Source organism: Patagioenas fasciata, chromosome 15 (genome assembly GCF_037038585.1).
Source record: "Patagioenas fasciata isolate bPatFas1 chromosome 15, bPatFas1.hap1, whole genome shotgun sequence".
Lineage (NCBI taxonomy): Eukaryota > Metazoa > Chordata > Aves > Columbiformes > Columbidae > Patagioenas > Patagioenas fasciata.
In genome coordinates this window covers 16740636-16759705 of record NC_092534.1, presented here as the reverse complement: position 1 = coordinate 16759705, position 19070 = coordinate 16740636, and the positions used below count along the sequence as shown (strand labels likewise).

The 19070-nt window shown below is 48.2% G+C and overlaps 1 protein-coding gene across 1 annotated transcript in view; it reads left to right on the top strand.

Moving 5' to 3' along the window:
• Nucleotides 1–18346, top strand: part of FAM20C (FAM20C golgi associated secretory pathway kinase) — a 55837-nt gene extending 37491 nt beyond the window's left edge. The window contains exons 4-10 of the mRNA XM_065850731.2: nt 4713–4805; nt 6509–6624; nt 14207–14387; nt 15015–15124; nt 16377–16458; nt 16555–16614; nt 17190–18346. Coding sequence (XP_065706803.2) covers nt 4713–4805; nt 6509–6624; nt 14207–14387; nt 15015–15124; nt 16377–16458; nt 16555–16614; nt 17190–17442 — 895 coding nt within the window. The 3' untranslated portion in view covers nt 17443–18346. The remainder of the gene's footprint in view (nt 1–4712; nt 4806–6508; nt 6625–14206; nt 14388–15014; nt 15125–16376; nt 16459–16554; nt 16615–17189) is intronic.
• Nucleotides 18347–19070: the final 724 nt, after the last annotated feature.

The following is a 19070-nucleotide window of genomic DNA, read 5'->3' as shown; positions in this document are numbered from 1 at the left end:
TGACCTCCTGAGCCTCTTTTTCTTTGACTGTGCGACTGGAAACAGAAAGAAAACCCACCTTAATATACTATTTCCAGGTGGATTTTCTCTCCCTCTTCCCCTCGCTATCCTCCTGTGCCAGGTAACGAGATACTGAAGTATACAAATGTTCTTTTGGCGGTTCACTGTCATTCTCCGCATCAGAAGGTGATGATTTGTATGAAGCTGGCTGGTCCCTGAGCGTGTGCTGGTGTCGAGCTGTCCTGTCTGCTCGGGAGGGAAGGGCTGCAGGGCTGGCAAGCAATGGCACGGTCTCGGTATTTATCCTTTTGGCGGTTTGCTCATTATTCCTATTGCTATCGCATCCCTGCGCGTGTTTCTGTCTTTCTGCCACAGCAAATATTCTCTTATTTTTTTAGCTGCAGAACTGCTGGTTAAGCAGGAGAAGCCTGAATATCCTGCAGAGGCCCATATTGTCATTTGGATGATAGCGATGAAACAGGCCAAACATCCTTTCTGTACCACTTCAATTGCATGTCTTCTCATTCCTGGATTGGCCGCTCATTTCTGGAGCGTGTTCTGCTCTTGTAAACAGCTCGGATGGTTCCTGGGAGTGCTCTTTGCAGCAGAAAGCCTCGCTAAAGCCAGAGCCATCAGCTGCCAAGACTCCATAAGGAGTCAGAAATAAGCACCAGATATCTTCGCTACTGTAGATGTAGCTGCATTAGCAATATCATTCATCTTCCTAAGGACTTACTAAGCTACTAAAATGTGTTATAAAATTAAGTGGCATTTTTTCCACCTGTTCTAACTGGTGCCGAGTGCACAGAAAGCCCTCCTGGATGATCCGGCTCTGCATGCAAAATCCAAGTACCCTGCGAAGGGCTGCAGGTGCTCAGAGACACCGTTCTTTTCCACAGGCTGCCTCCATCGCTTAGAATAATGAGCTGTAGATTATCTCAGGGCACTCAGGATCCCACTGCTGCACAATCCAGTTTGACATAAGGGTTGCAAGGAGGGGGAGAGGATCTTGCAAGCAGACGCTGGACTTTCAGTCTGACTTTTCCACCCGTACAAAGAAGAAGTTCGTAGGCGAGGGCGGGGAGGTTTCTTGCCCGTCTGTGTTGGAAGAACAGCTCTCTGGACGTGATGGAGCATTTGTGCTTCGGGTGCTGCTGAATCCAGGGGCTGCCTGCAAGACCCCACTGTGGTGCTTGCAGATGCAACAAGTCCCCAAGTCCCTCCCAGGCCACAAAGTGATGGAAACAGCAGCAAACTGCTGGGTGGCAGCCTTTTCTTGTATTAGCTATATTTATCATTTAGGTAACGCTGTATATTAGCCTGCAAATCAGCTCCAGGGCAGGTATTTAAACACCTTAAATAGCTCCACTGGAAGTGAGACAAGCTGCTTTCCAATGGAGAAAGAATAGTGACCTATAGCTATGAGTAGACCCAGGTAATCTCTGGTAATCTGTTCCGATAGCCGAATTACTCTCTTATCAATGTTTCTCATGGCCCTGCCCCTGCAATTACCGTGCCTCCTTGGCCTGTTATGTCTACAAGGGATTTTGGTGCTGCCGATTTCCCTTGGCAGGAGAGGGTCAGGGTCTCAGTCTGCAAAACGGTCTAACCCAGGCAAACCCCTCCCTGCGGTGCAAAGCTCGTTGTTGCGATCCATAATCACCCCGATCCCTCCAGCTGATTCCCCTGATTGCGTGTCAGAACAGGGCTGCAGCCCATTTAGAAGGAGCTGGTTTCAAATCAGCGGCGTGTCCGTTCATTAGTGGCAAGCACACGGGTTTGACACGGAAGGTGTCTCTGAGACGTCTCCGGGCTGCGCGCAGGACAGCGTGTGCCTGTCAGCAGAACACTCGACTCAGATTGGGCTCTTTGCCTTGTTTTCTGGCTTTTTGGCTGCTCTACAGATAACAGGACCCCTCCAGGGCAGAAGAAATCTGGCATCGAGGCAGGGTTCTTTCGAGTAAAACATGGCCCTGGTGGGTATTAATACAGGCAGTTTAGGCAGGTGTATGTAAAGGATCTTGGAAACTAAATATAGATTTCCATGGTAAAGGTTCAGTTTCTGTAACGTTCCTGAAATGCCAGGGAGTCTGCAGAGCCTGCAGAGCGCCGTGATGATGTTAAAGAATGGCAGCAAAAACCCGCAAGAAATCACTAACGTTGGGGTTTGGGGATCAAGTAATTGGCCAAAAAAAATACTTGCAGGAAGATTTAAGAAAAGCTTGAGGCTTTGCAATGATTTCTGCACGCAAATCACTAGGTTGGTTGATCCAAATACTACTGAACACCACAACAGGTCCCAACCACTGCCGTAGAGCTGACTCACCAGGTTTATTCGTGACTCCCTTCGCTAATCAGAGCAGATTTATTTTTCCTATTTGTAAGCGTGATTTGCTTTTCTAGCCACAAGATCAGATCACAGTTGCATCTCATCGTGTGTCAATGCAAACGCGTCCCTTTCGTGTTTAAATCGTTCTTCCTGCGTTTTCTCCTACTTATGTCATGGTGGGAAATTTTTCCTGGGCTTTGATTTCCCCTTGGTTCTCATTTCTCCTCTGCTGGTGTTGCGGTGCTGATTTCTTCTCCTCGTGGTGTCGCTGGCCGGGTGCTGCTGTGTGATTTGTAAGTGTGCGCTGTGTGATTTGTAAGTGTGCGCTGTGTGATTTGTAAGTGTGTGCTGTGTGATTTGTAAGTGTGTGCTGTGTGATTTGTAAGTGTGCGCTGTGTGATTTGTAAGTGTGTGCTGTGTGATTTGTAAGTGTGCGCAGTACCAGCAGCAGCAGCCCCCCATCTGTCCCTGCCCAGCGCTCCCAGCCTGCCCTTGCCAGTGCCTGCCAGAGCCTTCTCCAAAGGGACTCACCACATTCCAACTGTTTGCAAAACAAGAGCCGCCGCCAGAAATCCTCTCCCGCCGTCTGCAGCCCGTGCAGAACGTGTGTGCTGGGAGGCGCTGCCGCTGGCACCGAGCAGCTCTGGCCATCGCTTTGATTTAACGGCCCCCAGATGCGTACGTTTCTGCGGAGGGCTCGGCACGTAGGAGCTGCAACGTAGGGCTGCCGAAGGTGGGAGAAAAGCGTTATTACTTTTGGAAATTTCAAAATTACAGTTAAGGATAATTTAATGAAATGACATTGTCTTCACCGCTATCGCTAGTGAAATGTTTGAGAGTGATAAAAGAGTGCGAGTGGTGAGTGGAACAGTTCCACGGCGGGTGAGTGGAACAGTTCCACGGCAGGTGGGCGGAACAGTTCCACGGCGGGTGGGCGGAACAGTTCCACGGCCGGTGAGTGGAACAGTTCCACGGCGGGTGAGCGGAACAGTTCCACGGCCGGTGAGTGGAACAGTTCCACGGCAGGTGGGCGGAACAGTTCCACGGCGGGTGGGCGGAACAGTTCCACGGCCGGTGAGTGGAACAGTTCCACGGCGGGTGAGCGGAACAGTTCCACGGCGGGTGAGCGGAACAGTTCCACGGCAGGTGGGTGGAACAGTTCCACGGCAGGTGGGTGGAACAGTTCCACGGCGGGTGGGCGGAACAGTTCCACGGCAGGTGGGCGGAACAGTTCCACGGCAGGTGAGCGGAACAGTTCCACGGCGGGTGGGCGGAACAGTTCCACGGCGGGTGAGCGGAACAGTTCCACGGCCGGTGAGCGGAACAGTTCCACGGCCGGTGAGCGGAACAGTTCCACGGCGGGTGAGCGGAACAGTTCCACGGCGGGTGGGCGGAACAGTTCCACGGCGGGTGAGCGGAACAGTTCCACGGCCGGTGAGCGGAACAGTTCCACGGCAGGTGAGCGGAACAGTTCCACGGCGGGTGGGCGGAACAGTTCCACGGCAGGTGAGCGGAACAGTTCCACGGCAGGTGAGCGGAACAGTTCCACGGCGGGTGGGTGGAACAGTTCCACGGCCGGTGAGCGGAACAGTTCCACGGCGGGTGAGCGGAACAGTTCCACGGCGGGTGGGCGGAACAGTTCCACGGCGGGTGGGCGGAACAGTTCCACGGCGGGTGGGCGGAACAGTTCCACGGCGGGTGAGCGGAACAGTTCCACGGCAGGTGAGCGGAACAGTTCCACGGCAGGTGGGCGGAACAGTTCCACGGCGGGTGGGCGGAACAGTTCCACGGCAGGTGAGTGGAACAGTTCCACGGCGGGTGGGCGGAACAGTTCCACGGCGGGTGAGCGGAACAGTTCCACGGCGGGTGGGCGGAACAGTTCCACGGCAGGTGAGCGGAACAGTTCCACGGCAGGTGAGCGGAACAGTTTCACGGCAGGTGGGTGGAACAGTTCCACGGCAGGTGAGCGGAACAGTTCCACGGCGGGTGGGCGGAACAGTTCCACGGCAGGTGAGCGGAACAGTTCCACGGCAGGTGGGCGGAACAGTTCCACGGCAGGTGAGCGGAACAGTTCCACGGCAGGTGAGCGGAACAGTTCCACGGCAGGTGGGCGGAACAGTTCCACGGCAGGTGGGCGGAACAGTTCCACGGCAGGTGAGCGGAACAGTTCCACGGCAGCAGCCGCATGCACAAGTCTGGAATTCAGTAGTTAAAAAAAGAAGTTAAATGAAGGCTACACGGCAAAGAACGCCCACGTGAAGTGTTTAAAGGCCTTCCGTTAAGCAAACAACACTGAACTCCTGAATACCGTGCTGATGAGTGAGTAGTGCTGCTTGGAAATGCTAACCCTTCATTTAAACACTTTCCTTATTTTGCTTTGCAGACAAACCAGAGAGCAAGAAACCCCACCTGACTTCTTTTATTTCTCAGACTACGAAAGACATAACGCAGAAATAGCAGCGTTTCATTTGGACAGGCAAGTAAAACGGGTTTGCATTGAGAGAAAAGTGGAATATTGTGCGAAGGTTCTGCACTGGGCCAGCCCTGCCGCTGAATTACCTTAAAAATGGGGAAAATGGAACAAGGTGGGCAAGTGCCGTGAATAAATGAAATGGCAGATGATTAAAGGGTAGATGAATAATTAGGAAATGTGGCTCGCTCTGAGAATAGGAAACCTGGCAATAACTGATTCTCAAAAAGGAAGAGAAATTATATTAAAGGGAAGCTGAGGGATGAATTTCCCCTGCGATCTTGAAGTGCAGATGGAGAGGACCCATCGCCGGGGAACGTGTCGCGGACGTGTGACGGGGGTCTGGCTCCGCCAGTCAGCTCCAGGACGTGCGAACCCGAGCGAGTATTGAGGAGGAGCCGCTGGCGTGGGGAGGGGGTTCTGGTTCCACAGCAAAAAGCTGAGGCTGTCCAGAACAGGAGCGTATTTGAACCGCGGGAAGGAGGGGACGCTGGTTGCCATCCCGTGCTCCTCTGAGCTGGAAATGCCCCCAGGCAGAGTCAGTGCAGGGTATGGTGGATACCCAAGAGTGGGAAGGGACGGCTGCCCTCTCAGCCTGCCCAGATTAGGATGAGGAATTGATAACTAGTGATGAATTATGAACAGTATGGCTAGAAACCAGGGCATTTCATAGATTGAATTAGAACCGAAGCATCTTGCACACCCTGAAGTGCCAAGAAACATCATTTCAAAAGCTCAAAGCTTTGGGGCCATAAATTATTTGGGGTACGTGTAGTTGATGGTTAGGATGAGGGAACCTATCGGCTGGTGGCGTGGGGTAGATTTGCCATTAAAGAGCCATCCTGATCGATCCTTCAAGGATCTTCTGTGTTTTGCTGTCGTTGACCTTGGTGTCGATCCTGTCTGCTTTCTATTTTATAATGCGCTTTGAAGCAGATGGTGCTGTAGGAAAAAACTACACTGGAGTTCCTGCAGGGAGGTGTGTTAAATATCAGCAGGTAGTGGGCAAAAAATTCCACCTATAGGGAGGCTCTGTATGGGGACTTCACTCTTTTACTGTATCTAATGGCAATAGTTCGTAGGGAGTTGTTAATGATCTACAAAGGCAGTGGAGTTTGGGGCAGAGAAAGGCTCTTTACCCACCCTTGTCCATGGGAAGCTCTTTAGTCTCAGGGAGATTGTTCAGGTTGGTATAAGGGTGTTAGAACAGCGAGAAGCAGAAGCAAATACATCAGATACTAAGATTGTCAGAAAAACAAACAAGCAAGCAAACCTGTTAGATTATGTTTATGGAGGAAAGAGGCTGCAATCCCCTTCCTCAAGTCCCCTGAATGCTGGTGAGCAAAATGCATGTTCTATATACATAATGCATGTTATAAGCCTGAAGTAGCACAAGGTCAAAACTAAGTTTCTGCTGCGTCTTCTTTCTGGAATTGCATGTCTCTTTGGTTTTTTATGGAAAAATGTGTCCCCATACGCTTCTGTATTTTGCATCTGTTCCATACTATGTATGTAAGTCAGAGCTGATCATATTCAGGACATATTTTGTAATACATTATACAAAGGATTATCCAGTTTAAAGTCGATGGGCTTTTTACGCCTTAAAAACCACAGATAAATGTAACTTCAGAGTGTGATGAACCTTCCTAAAACCCACCGCTATCACTGTATTTTAATCCCTCTCATGAGCTCCGTTCTTCCTGCTCCAGGATCCTGGATTTCCGCCGCGTGCCGCCGGTGGCGGGCAGGCTGGTGAACATGACGAGGGAAATCCGAGACGTCACTCGGGACAAGAAGCTCTGGAGAACGTTCTTCATCTCACCAGGTAGGCTCAGAAATAACACTGCATTACTTCTGTCCCGCCGAACACGTGCTTAGGGGAACGACGTGTAGATTGCTTAATTGCTCAGATATTTATAATAGAACTGTCTTCAAGACCTTTGAATAAAAATGAATGTGGAGACATAGCCTACAAAGAAGACTTTATTGTTTTGAATTGAGTGCCTTTTCCCCTTGACAAATTATCCGCAGAGACAGGCTTTTATGTTCACTAAAGCAATGCGTTCAACAAATGTTTTACGTAGAGCAATTTCTAAAGCAATTTCTTCTGTTGCTCTCACTTTACCCCAGACCTTATTCCTTCGCCCATTAGTTGTTTAGGCTTTGTTTTCTGCTGCGGTGTGATCTGTCACTTCGGTTGGTCTGATGCATTTATTTCTCCGTTTTGACTGGAGGACCAAAACCTAATTTTCTCAAAGTCGTGTACTTCAGTTTTTATTACAACAGGAGTTTGAAAGCAATCAATCCGAGAGATGTGTAACGTATCCGGCTTCCAGCTCCCGCTCTCTGGTGGGCTGAGGCCGGAGTAGAGTGACCCGAGTTGTCCCCAGCCCTTGTTCTTGCTTTGAGGGCTGATTCTCCTTGCTATTACTCTTCACTCTTTCACAACATCTGGTGTGGAGCTGTGAATGGTATAAAACCAGAGTGAGACCCTGCCCTGCTCACCAGAATATACAACTGGAATAGTTAAAGGTGTCCAAAGGGTGGGAGAAGGTGCCGTCATCTCTGTTCAGCGTCTGGGATGCTGAGATGCAGAAATCCAGGCTCTGAGTAAAGGCACAAAAATCCATGCTTAAGCGTGTTCTTAGAGAAGGAATATATAGGGAAACGTTTGATTTAAAGCATGTAGCTGTGTTCCAGGGAGCTTACTGGGTATTATTTGAGCTGCGTGCAGATGCGCTGTGCTGAACCCTTGTGTAACGGGCAATCTGGAGCACAGCTCTCCCGAGATCTCGGCCTCGCTCTGTGTGCGTTGGCCAGAAGCTGTTTATCCCAGTCCCCGAAGTCAGGATCCAAAGACTTAATTACGGTTTCTCCCGATGTAACTAATTTATTGCTGTTAGCTAGAAACCAGAGCATTGGCGTTGCAGAGCTTTCTCTCTTCAAATGTTTATCACACTTGTGTGACCAGCAATGGAGTCATTATTACGGCTGTCATTTTTAGCTTCGTATTGATGTTCAGCTCCGCAGGACACAGTTGAGCAGACAGTTATTTATGCCCGTCACTTCACTCGTAAAATACATTACATAATTACAAGGGCTTTCATCTTACCCCGTGTTATTACGAGCGCTCCAATTTTACGTGTGCAGTCGCGGTGACAGTGGTGACAGTACCTGGTGACAGCAGCTGGTGACAGTGTTCACCAAACCTGATGTGCAGACATGTCTGTGTGCTCCAGCTCGGCATTTGTGCCTCACTCACTTTCTTTCCCCTTCCCTCTGTCTCTCTCTACATTATTTCGCTCGATTTTTTGTAGACAAACAATCACACACAAAAAGCGGCAAAAAATCGTGTGGCTGTTTGTGTGCACAAGGCACTTCGTCTCTTTAGAAATACAAACCATTTTATTCCATTTTAGCAAGTAATACACAGATTAGTAGGTTTGCTTGCTTTTTAATCTTCCCGGGTTATGTATCGGGGCCTAAGAGTGAATGCGCTCAGGTACCGGGCAGCTCACAGCGGGCAGAGCGTGGCTGAGGCTGCTGGTTTGAGCCAAGATCTTTATCTTGTCACCGTGAAATTCCAGACGGCCAAGGGATGATCCAAGCATAATCCTTTATTCAAATTTATTTCGACGCCTCAGATAAATTCAATTAAAACGTTTGATGACTATGAATCAGGCTTTTCTGGAGAATAAAATGCTGAAGCAATTAATTTTTCTTTCAATTTTACATTTCTTAAATCAATACCCTTTGCTTAAATCATGTTGGTTACTTGAGCTCTTCCCTACAAGCCCCCAGTTTAATTAGTTGGATTCTCATTAACCTATGCCCAACCTCTGTCTTATTTCATATTGACCTTAAAAGGCAAGCGTTAATTAATGCGTTATGAAAAAGCAATAAAGGTCCTAAATGAAGTATTTGGAAACAAATTCCCAAACCTGGCCGGCAGCTGGAGGTAGCAAAGGGAGAAGAGGAGGGCGCTGGGCTGAGCCGCGTGGTCTGGGGGTGAGGAGGGGGACTGCTTTGTCCCTTTGGCAGTGGGAGCAGCACGTTCAGTTGGTTTTGAGGGAGAACTGGCCAAAAAGCTGCGAGATTGTGGTGTGACATGCAGCCACTTGGAAGAACCAACACTTGCCATCTGTGCACCTGTATTAAGCTATTGAGGCCGCTCAGAGAGTCCCGTTGAGGTGGCTGTGTCTCCGCGTCTCCATCCCCAGCAGCGCCCAGCGACAATGGTCCTGGGGACACATCGTGTCTGCTGGCAATGTTTCCCTCTCCACGCACCCAGATACATCTCTTACAATTAAACAAGCACTAAATGTAATGGATTTTATACAAATCTCCCCTCGGGCTGGGAGACTGCTGAGGGTAAATACTGATGGTGCTCATCAATACACTGTAGTATTTGCCGGACCGGCGTGGGGATGCGTTGGAAGAAACCTCACTGCATTTCCACACCTGGGCCATCGTCCTTGTCCCGTGGGGATGGAACCCAGCGCCTGTGGGTGCCGGGAGGCCACAGGCGGGTGTAGGCTCATCCCTTTGGGCCGCTTGGTGCGCTGGGCGGCGTGCGGAGGGAAGCAGATTGCGGAGAAGTGCACGACCAGGCACCTTGGACTGCACATGAGCAGTGGAATTAGGTCAGTAATTATTTAAATCAATTTTACATCCTTTGCAGCAGGGCAGGCTGCAGTAGCCCTGCTCCTCTTACAAATGAATGTTAATTTGCTAGGAAAAAAGAGACATATTAATGATGTCAGCCTTCGTTGTGGAAGTAATTGAGGCAGCAGCTTAAAGAAATCCATGTTACATAGCTAGTAAGCACTATGTTTTTGTTCATATTCACCAATTCCAAGGTATTACGGATTCTTTTTTCCCCTCTCAGCAAACAATAGCAATTCTGGATAAGCTATTATTTTGAGCAGGTGAAAGATATTTTCATGCATTGCTTTAGTAAATGTTCAGGGTTCTTTCCAGTACTCCAACTGTATAGTTTGCTAAATGTCCTCTATTAACAGCCATGCAAATCTCCATTAAAGAACTTCTCTGCCAAGCAACTTGCTTTAGGGTATCTCTGCTTGTTCCTTTGCTTCTTGAGAATTGTTGTTCTGCTCTCAGGATGACGCACAGACACTCTGGTTCTTAATTGTTGTAATTAGTTGGAGTTCCGATCACCAGCCCATGATTTTTGGGTGGATTTCATTACGAATTGTATCCATTCATCCTCAGATAACGACAATCAGACATTGGCAACACCGCTCGGGGTTCTCTTGCCTCTGGTGCTTTGAGGGGACTGTTTTGGTTTTTAATGAAGGCCAGAGCTTGCGTGTTGCAAACCTGCAGCATTTGAACATTTCCGAGTGTATGAGCATCCTTCCCCCTCTGTTTTGCCAGCACGGCCGCTGGTGCTGGTTCTGCCCACTCTGCAGGAGCACAAATTCCTGCCAGTCGCTTCTTTTGGAGGTGTATTTGGGGATTGAGGTCTATATGGAAACACCTGTATCATGTGAAAGAGGAACATGCAGGCTGGGAAATTTAATGGGAGAAGGACCACACTCCAGTTAGACCTTGGCCCCCCTATCCCTCTTATTTATGCCTTCGAAAGGCCGAACGCTGCTCTTAGCGTGGAGCTGCTGCTGAAGCACTGGGCTCGTGTCTCTAGCTGGAAATTCACCCCAGCCTGCTGTGCAGAATGTGGGTCACCTACTTAGGTTTCAAAGCATCTTGCTTGCTGCACCTCGAAGTCTTGAATGCGAACGGTGCTTTTCTATGTTTGGGTTGGTTTTTTCTTTTCCTGCGTTTTTAAGAAACCTTAGAAAATGTTTCCCCGGATAATTCAGGCTGCCTCGTCTCACCACCTGTATATAGGAACTGGGGTAGACATATCAGGATGGCTATTCTGTATCAATCAAAGCTGTTAATTTCTTTAATGGTAACTTGAGATACAGCATCCTTTCGCCTCCACTACCCCAGAATCCGGGCAGAAGCTGTGGAGGTTATGTACCACAGGTCTGAGCCCACAGGGACAACAAGAGCCAGCAGAAGCAGCTTTGCCGCGGAAAGTAACTTCTCACCGAGAAATACACTTGTGGTTTTAGCACGAGTTTGGTGTCTTAATGACAGGATGCATCCTGCCCTGGCTGGGAGGGCTGGGCTCCCATTGCGGGCAGCGGGGCTCTGTGTGCAGATCAATAGCTGGAGGATGGAGAGGGATGTGGTACAGACAGCGGCGTCCCAGCCGTGTCCCTGCAGCCAAGGCCATCGCCAGCACAGCCCCCGAGCTTTCCTGGAGATTTATCTGGATACAAACGTGCGATTACTGTCGAATGATCAGTCCCAGTTGCTTTCGTTGACAATACGGAGAAGGGTTTCATTGTTCCCAAAGTTAAAATCAGAAGCAAACTGTTAAACGCCGTATTTATCTTCCCGCTGTGCAAAATGCTGGGTTTGATTCCTTTCTGAAAGGTCAGATTTACATAGTGAGCAGCAGCGGCAGCGAGGTGGGGGCATTGCTGGGCCATTTGCTCCTCACAAAGCCATTAGGACGGCAGATAACTGAGCAGATAACTGGGAGTCGGGTCCTGGAAACCTCCAAAGAGAAATTGTCTCAGGCGATCAAGATGAACGTGCGTGGATTCACGCCCTCCCCAGCCGAGCAGCTGATGCTGCCGCAGCTGGGTTGGAGCGCGGTGAGACGCAAACCCTCTTGGTGTCTGTTCACTCTTCTGCGCTGACCTGCAGCGAGCAGCATCTGTATGTGATTTCTTGTAAATCAGCTCTGTTGGCAGCCTGGAACCCTTTGAAATATTTTGTCTGCAATGGTTTCTTTCAAGGGTATAAATCACAGATGTTTCTCCCCAGTTTCTGTTGACCGGGAGTATCCCAACCTTCCTAACGGCCCAGTATGATGTCCCCATTCGCAGGCCATCTGCGGCTGGCAGCGCTGCCCATGGGGGCTTGGACAACTCTTCGCTTTCATCCTGAATTATGGAAGAGGTTCACAGGGAGGCAGGAAGCCCTCCTGGGTTTGCCGAGATGATCAAAAGCAAAGTGGAGGCACCTGTGTTCGCCACGCAAAGGCTGCGCCAAGTCCGTAATGCAGCAGCACTTCTGAGAAAGAAATGGCTGAGAGGTTACAGACCGCAGGGCAGCACGCCCAGGGCCTGCCTTAGCCTGGGTTTGTCTGGATGGTGACTTTACACTTGGTTTTAGGCTAATGAAATGAGTGAGTCTGAAGAAGGGCCACTGAGATGGCCCTGGAGCTGCTGTCCAAGGAGGAGCTGATGGTTTCAGGTTGTTTTAACCTGGAGAAGCTGCCTGAAGGTGCAGCTTGGACTGGAGCCCTCCGGAGTCCGTCCCAACCTGAGTTTCCCTAACTGTCATTGCTCTTTTCCCATGCAATTTGTGAAACGGTGTTTCAAAACTTCACTCTCAGCGTGGGAAATAGCCAGGCTGAGTGGCTTATTGGCCAGGGATGTGGTCACCTTTAGCTCACGGGGAGTCTCAAACTACTGTTCCTTTAATTAAAATGTTGAGGGACTAAGTATGCCTTCCAGGTAAGAAAAAGCTCTTGAAATTATCTTTAAGAAAGGATATCCTGCCTGGCAAAACACTGCAAATTACAAAACTAGAAGTACATACATGCCGAGTGTTCCCTTCCTTCCTTTCTCAATTTCCATTATTTATTTTCTCTTCCCTTAAGTACTTTTCTTTCAGTAATCATCAGCGAGGTTTCTGACCACAGAGTAAATGTTTCTGGACTATGTCAAGATGTATTTAACGGGTATGAGCCAGCGCTGTGAATGTAAATGCACGGTTTGGGCTGGAGCTGTTCTGAGCACAGATAGATGGGTGGCCCTTAGGAAGCGGTCACAGCAGAGCGATGTGAGAAGTCTGCCTCCGGAGTACAGTAATCACAGCTTAATGGAGAGATCTGGTGGCTCACTGGAGGCTGGGAAATGAAGAGGTGAGCCAGACTGTCAAGTAGTAACACATAACCTCATAGTCCAGTTATTTGGTGTGATTCCATGGTTAGTTGTCAGACCCAGATAGCGCAGCTAATTAGTGCAATCAAAACCATGGCAAGACTTGTTTGCTTTTCCATGTTCTCCTGCTCCTCCAGTCGCAGCTCCTTGCTCGGTTTCTCTCCTGTAATCTCCGTAGCACCGGGGCCAGAATTGCCCCGTCCTCTTGACTCATCGTCTCCCTTGCGTTGCCCACCAGTGCTGCCCCATCTCCACCGGCCGCTTTGCCCCCCGTGGGCTGGGGGGACGTCAGGGTGACCTACAGGTCATCGCTGCCATGAAAACCCACCAGCTCACCTTTCCGAGCCACAGGGTCTTCTGTGGCAGGCAGAAAATCACCCCCCTCTACTCCCCACCCTTCCTGCCTCATTTACACTGAGCCTGCCCAAGGGGAGAGTAGCTCAGAAGCAATATTTGAATTTAGAGGCCTCGTGTGGAATTAGGATGCGATGTGACTTCTCGGCTTCATGCATTACCATAAGGAAAGGGCACGGTCTTCCTCTAATGACATTTTATGTGCATAAAGCAATGTCAAAGGAGGTGTAGCACACCAGCAAGGTCAGCAGTGTGTTCGTGGTCTTGTTCGTAGTCCAGCGTTGGTGGGAATTTGGGGACAAGCTGCTCTCTTCCACCTCCCATGAATTCATGTGGGAAGGGGATTCTTGTAAAGAGGTGGGAGTTCTTGGTGGTGCAGAAATACCTGGTGGCAGCTTTGGGGAGGTTTTAAGGTAACACACACTCCAAAACCTACTGCAGGGTGGGGGTTTTGGGTTTTGTGTGGTTGTTGGAGTAATGTGATGTGTGGAGGAAGAGACCTGTGTTTGGGATGTGTGCTGGCAGACTTGCATCTGTGCTATTTCCACCTTCCACATACATCCCCACATAAGTCCTTGTGGTAAATAACTCTCCTTAGTAAAACTGCCGGGTCTTCTCATGCCAGCAAGTAAATGAATGAAACGCTGTTGTCTGCTCTTAAAGAAATGAGTCAAGACTTTGAAAGGTGACTTAATTTTGGGCACATGCCACTTGTTCAGCGATGGGATTTTTGGATTCCAGCCTGAGGTAACAAATATATCCCAAAGGATGTATCGGTCTGGGAAGGTGAATGTAGAAGGGAAAAGATTAAAAATAATTAAAATTTGTTGTGGTTTTTTTTTAATATGAATAGACTGGAAATAGTCACAGAGAGCTCAGCATAGGGTATGATCCCAGTCACCGAAATGAGTGTCTTTCCAGTGGTTCCAGTGGCAGAAAACTATGCGTGGTAACAGGATTTTGGGTCTGTGATTTATTTCTGCTCATACACACATCAGGGATTTTAATGAATTCTTGGGCACTAATTCAAGGGTAGGTTTAAAACCCTTTTCCTTTATTTGCCAGCCAACAACATCTGCTTCTATGGGGAATGCTCCTACTACTGCTCGACAGAGCACGCCCTGTGTGGAAAACCAGATCAGATCGAGGGGTCCCTGGCTGCTTTCCTACCTGACTTGTCTTTGGCTAAAAGGAAGACGTGGAGGAATCCCTGGCGACGTTCCTACCACAAGCGCAAGAAAGCAGAGTGAGTAGTGGTGGGTGGGCAAAGGGTTCAGCAGCTGCCAAGGGCGATAGGACAATAAAACAGTGCTGCAGGTCCTGCCTGACCTAGAGCATCGAGGCTTAGGAGAGCATCCGCATCTCTTCAGTGGGTCCAGCTCCTGGAAGGGACAGAGCACTTACACTTGCAAGGAGCTCCAGCTTGTGGTGCTGAACCCAAAAGGGCCTTCAATGGCATAGATCCCTCATGGGACAGATTCCCCAGTGGCTGTGACAGGCTGTAATGGGACCACAGGCTGCAACGAGACCTAAGTCCTACCAGAGAGAGAAAGACTCACGGCTATCAGCAGCCCTAAACAGGTCTCAGATGTTCTCATCGTATGAGCGATGGTGCAGCTGATCTCCTAAACCTTGAAGCTATTAGCCAAATAGCTTTCAACCTTGTGATTTTCTTCCTTTTCCATCCATCACAATCTTCATCCGTTGCCTGCATTACCGGAAGCAGCCTGAAGGCTTTGCTGCCTTCCACCCGACCCTGCCCTCAATGAATGGGATGCAACTGGATCTTTGAAAAATAACTGTGTTTTTTTTTTTTTTAATACTCAGTAAGCTTTGTATGTCACATAAAATATCAAAATATTGTCTTTTCCAGATGGGAAGTTGATCCAGATTACTGTGAAGAGGTTAAACAAACACCCCCGTATGACAGTGGGACCAGAATTCTGGATATAATGGATATGACAGTTTTTGATTTCCTAATGGGTATGTTTCATCTCTTTCAAACATTAAATGCAACATTTAATTAGAATAAGAACCACTTCTTTCTGCACCGCTCTGCACAGCTCAGCACTTTGCTAAAGCGAGGTTGAAGCTGCATTTACTGTGTGTGCCGCTCTGGATGATTATGAGAAGATGCAGATTTCCAGGGTTATGTATTCCCATCAGTGCCGATTAAAAGAACAAAGGCGCTCAGAAGCGCAGTGGTGATGAGCACAGGTCGGGCCAGTCTCCTTCACAACAGCTAAGGGTTTCACAGTTTGCTTAGTGAGTGCTTTACCATCGTAACGTGTGGCTGCTGCATACGCTGGCAAGGACTGTTCCTTACCGGCACGTTGTTTTCAGCCTGCGGTAGCATTCAGTGCTGCTTGCCCTGGAAACTGTCAGAGGGGGGAGAGGTATAGAAATTTCACAAAGGAAGCTATGGTAAAGAGGAAGAACTTCCTCATAGATGTGTAACCTGATCAGAATGAAATAATTATTAACAAGCAGGTATTAGCGACCTATTCCAAAGCTACTCAGTGTCTACACTGACTATGAAACCTGTTCCGCTGCAGCTAATACACCTATAAGGTGCCACCATACATACTCGGTCCTCAAACACATGCCAGCACGGCCATATCCTCTGCCATTGGCACCGCTGAGATTTCTGCAGGAGTCTGCAGCAGGAGAGGCCAAATCACAGCTCAGGAGCCATACGTGGCATCTATAAGTGGCTCAAGGTCCCCGCCATGTAGACAAAATTCATAGCTTGGCACAAGTATTGTGCACATTGACCTTAAAAAGCAGATGACAGGTCTGCCTGCCACGAGTGCCCAAAGAGAGCTGTTGAGCTGCATCTGATCCATATGTTAGAGCCATAATACCTTTTTGACTTTCCAGGCAGCCAGAAATTTGGGCAAAGTTCTTAATCGAGGAAAACCAGAATGTTTGGTCGCAGTTCAAAAAGTTAATAGAAAATTAGCAAAGTCGAATGGGTGGAAAAGCTACAAAGACCTTGAAAAGCTTCAGAGGCACAACAGTCCATCTTCCAGGAGCTTGGGGTTTCCACACTAGAGGTGATGGAGCCCAGCAGACCCGTTTGTTGAATCTCTGCCTTGCAGAGCCGTCGCGTTTGGGGAGCGCGGGGTTTCTTCTGTATCGTGGCTTTTGTGCTGTCCCGGCCTGCAGGCCCAGAGTCAGAATTCAGAGTCCGCAATTCAGAGTCAGAATGGTCTTTTTTCTCTTCATCCCCAAGGTAACATGGATCGACATCACTACGAGACCTTTGAGAAGTTTGGGAATGAAACGTTTATTATTCACTTGGATAATGGAAGAGGGTAAATACCTTTAATAATATTTTCTGGGGGGAAAAAAGAAAGAAAAAAGTCTTTACAACGGCCTTTTTTCGTGTTCTTGGTCTTTCCTTTAAATAGGTTTGGAAAATACTCCCACGACGAACTTTCCATATTGGTGCCTTTAAACCAGTGCTGCAGGTATGTTTCATCTTTGGGGTCATTTTCCGTGTTATGCAGTTGTTTCCCTGACAGGACTGAAATGTTGAAATGAATCTTTTACTGCATCCTATGGAGAGCAGGAGCTGTTATGGCCCTGCCCAGGGTGCCGGAGCCAGGCTGGCGCTGGGGCTTTGTTGAGAGCGGGACCTGCGTGGCTGTGAGCTGTTGTGAGAGAAGCTTCATTAAGAGAAGATGCACATTTCATGGAAGTGGCAGAATTTGTAGCTTGTTCGAGTGCTTCACAATGGCTTCCCATGGTGCCCACGAGCAGTGTTTCCGAGAGGATGGGTGATCTTGGGTTTGAGCCTTGCCGTACCCAGCCCAGCAGCACCAAGACTGCGCTGTGCTCCAAACCTCTCCCCTCTAAGGGCTCCCAGAGGTGACAATGCCAGCTGCTCCTTAGGGCTACGGCAGCGCCAGGTTCGCAGCATTTCAGCTCACATAATAAGGTTTCTATGCTGGTCTCGCCATGCTGACCGTAAGCCTTTTAGCCCTGTCAAAATCAATAGCGATTCAAATACTGATCTGTGTTTTTTCTCTCCTTTTCCTCTCAGAATAAGGAAGTCTACCTATCTGCGCTTACAGCTGTTAGCCAAGGAGGAGTACAAACTCAGCCTCTTGATGAAGGAATCTTTACTAAAGGACAAAATAGCTCCCATTCTGTACCAGCCTCACTTGGAGGCGATGGACAGGCGGCTGCGGATCGTCCTCAGGGCTGTTGGTGACTGCATAGAAAAGGATGGTTATGACAATGTGGTCGAAAATGACTTGAACACTGATGTTAACACTGTTACGACCGAGAGGTAGTGAAATCGCAAGACTACGTTCTTACCAGCCAAGTAAAGAAGACTCAAAGACAAAGGAATAAATAAGTCTTGCAAAAGACTGTGTTTGCCACTTTGTGAATTCAGTGAATTCAGAAACGAGATGTAATTGTTCCCAAAGTAGGTAAAGTATAGACTCTGCAAAGGATTAGTTCGTTAAGAAAAATAAGTCTAATGTGATGCTTTTCATTAGTTCCTAAAGAGAGATTATGAAAAGACTCAGAAAATGCTCAGATCATTGACAGACAACAGTCTGACAGCAAACCACCTCCTGTCCTTTTTGTATAGAAAGGAGGCCTTTACTTAATATTTTGTATTTATATATGGTATATCTATGAAACCCCAGACCTACCTACCTACCAAATTGCACTGAGAGGGTTGACATGGTTTTGTGACTCACACTTTATTTGTGGTGACGGTCCACTTACTATTCTGTGTTAACCCTTGAAGTGCTCTAATCCACTGTATCTTATTTCAATCGAATGCTTTTTTTCCCCCAGCTACTCAGCATTTAAAGGGTTGAGGCATTACGAACTTCTAAAGGCAAAAAATAATAATGATAATAATAATAATAATAATAAATACAGTGGTTACCGGAAGGGAATTTCACTAATTGTGCATTGACGGGAATACTTGAATGTTGGTTTTACAAAGTGATGTAAATGACGAGTTGTACTCTTTGTCCAGAAGGAGGTGGCAGCTCTTATCTTTTTAGACTATCATAGCTGAGCTGCTGCTTTTCAACTTTGCTTTTGATAGTTTTGTGTAAATATATACATATATGGGTAAGAAGCTGCTTTCGGCAGCTCTAGGCTTACTTTTGCAGCATTTTTGTGGAATTGTTTGCAACGTGGTACAAGTGCAATAAAGATATGGCAAAATGTGTAGCCATTGTGTCTAAATGGATTCATTTCTCACTGGAAATGCTGCTCAGAGCAAAGCTGTGCACACCAACCAGGCGTTTCGGAGGGAGTTGTTTCAATTGCCGTCCCCTTTCGTAGCATCAGCGAGCCCAGCTAAAGCAGGGAATTGGTGATCAATGTAAATTAAAACTCTGATAATGACCGTGGTGCTGAAAGTGGCCGATCTTCCCTAGGAAAGCGTTGTTTTGACTAGCGTTTCAGCATCCCTTCGTCTCGCAATTAGAGCATAGAAACGAGCTGTAGAGCAACGCCTCTAAAAGGTTATGGCTTGACATACTGCCCGGAGAATCTGTACATCGGTTCCTCTGGCTTGGGCAGCAAAAGCCTTCGCACAGCTCAGAAAGTCCCAGCCTAAATGATCCAGAAACACGGCGTTCTTAAGCAGGTAACTGAACGATGTCCAGCTGAGTTCCTGCGCTGTGCAGACTGCCAGCCCACAGCAAACACAAATGGAACCAGCGGCCGGGTTTGGCCTGGGAAAACGTGGGGTGGTACAGAAGGAGTGGATCCCTCATCGCTCCGTTAGGCGAGGAGAGGATTTATTAGGAGAATGTTCAACAAAGCTGTAATTCAAAGCTGTCATTTCTTTCATTTTAGGTCTTTTGTCTCAGGGATTTATAAACATATACTTTAAAAGCTTGTAGCCAGATAGAGTAAAATGTAGGCATTTCGACATATTAAAATTATG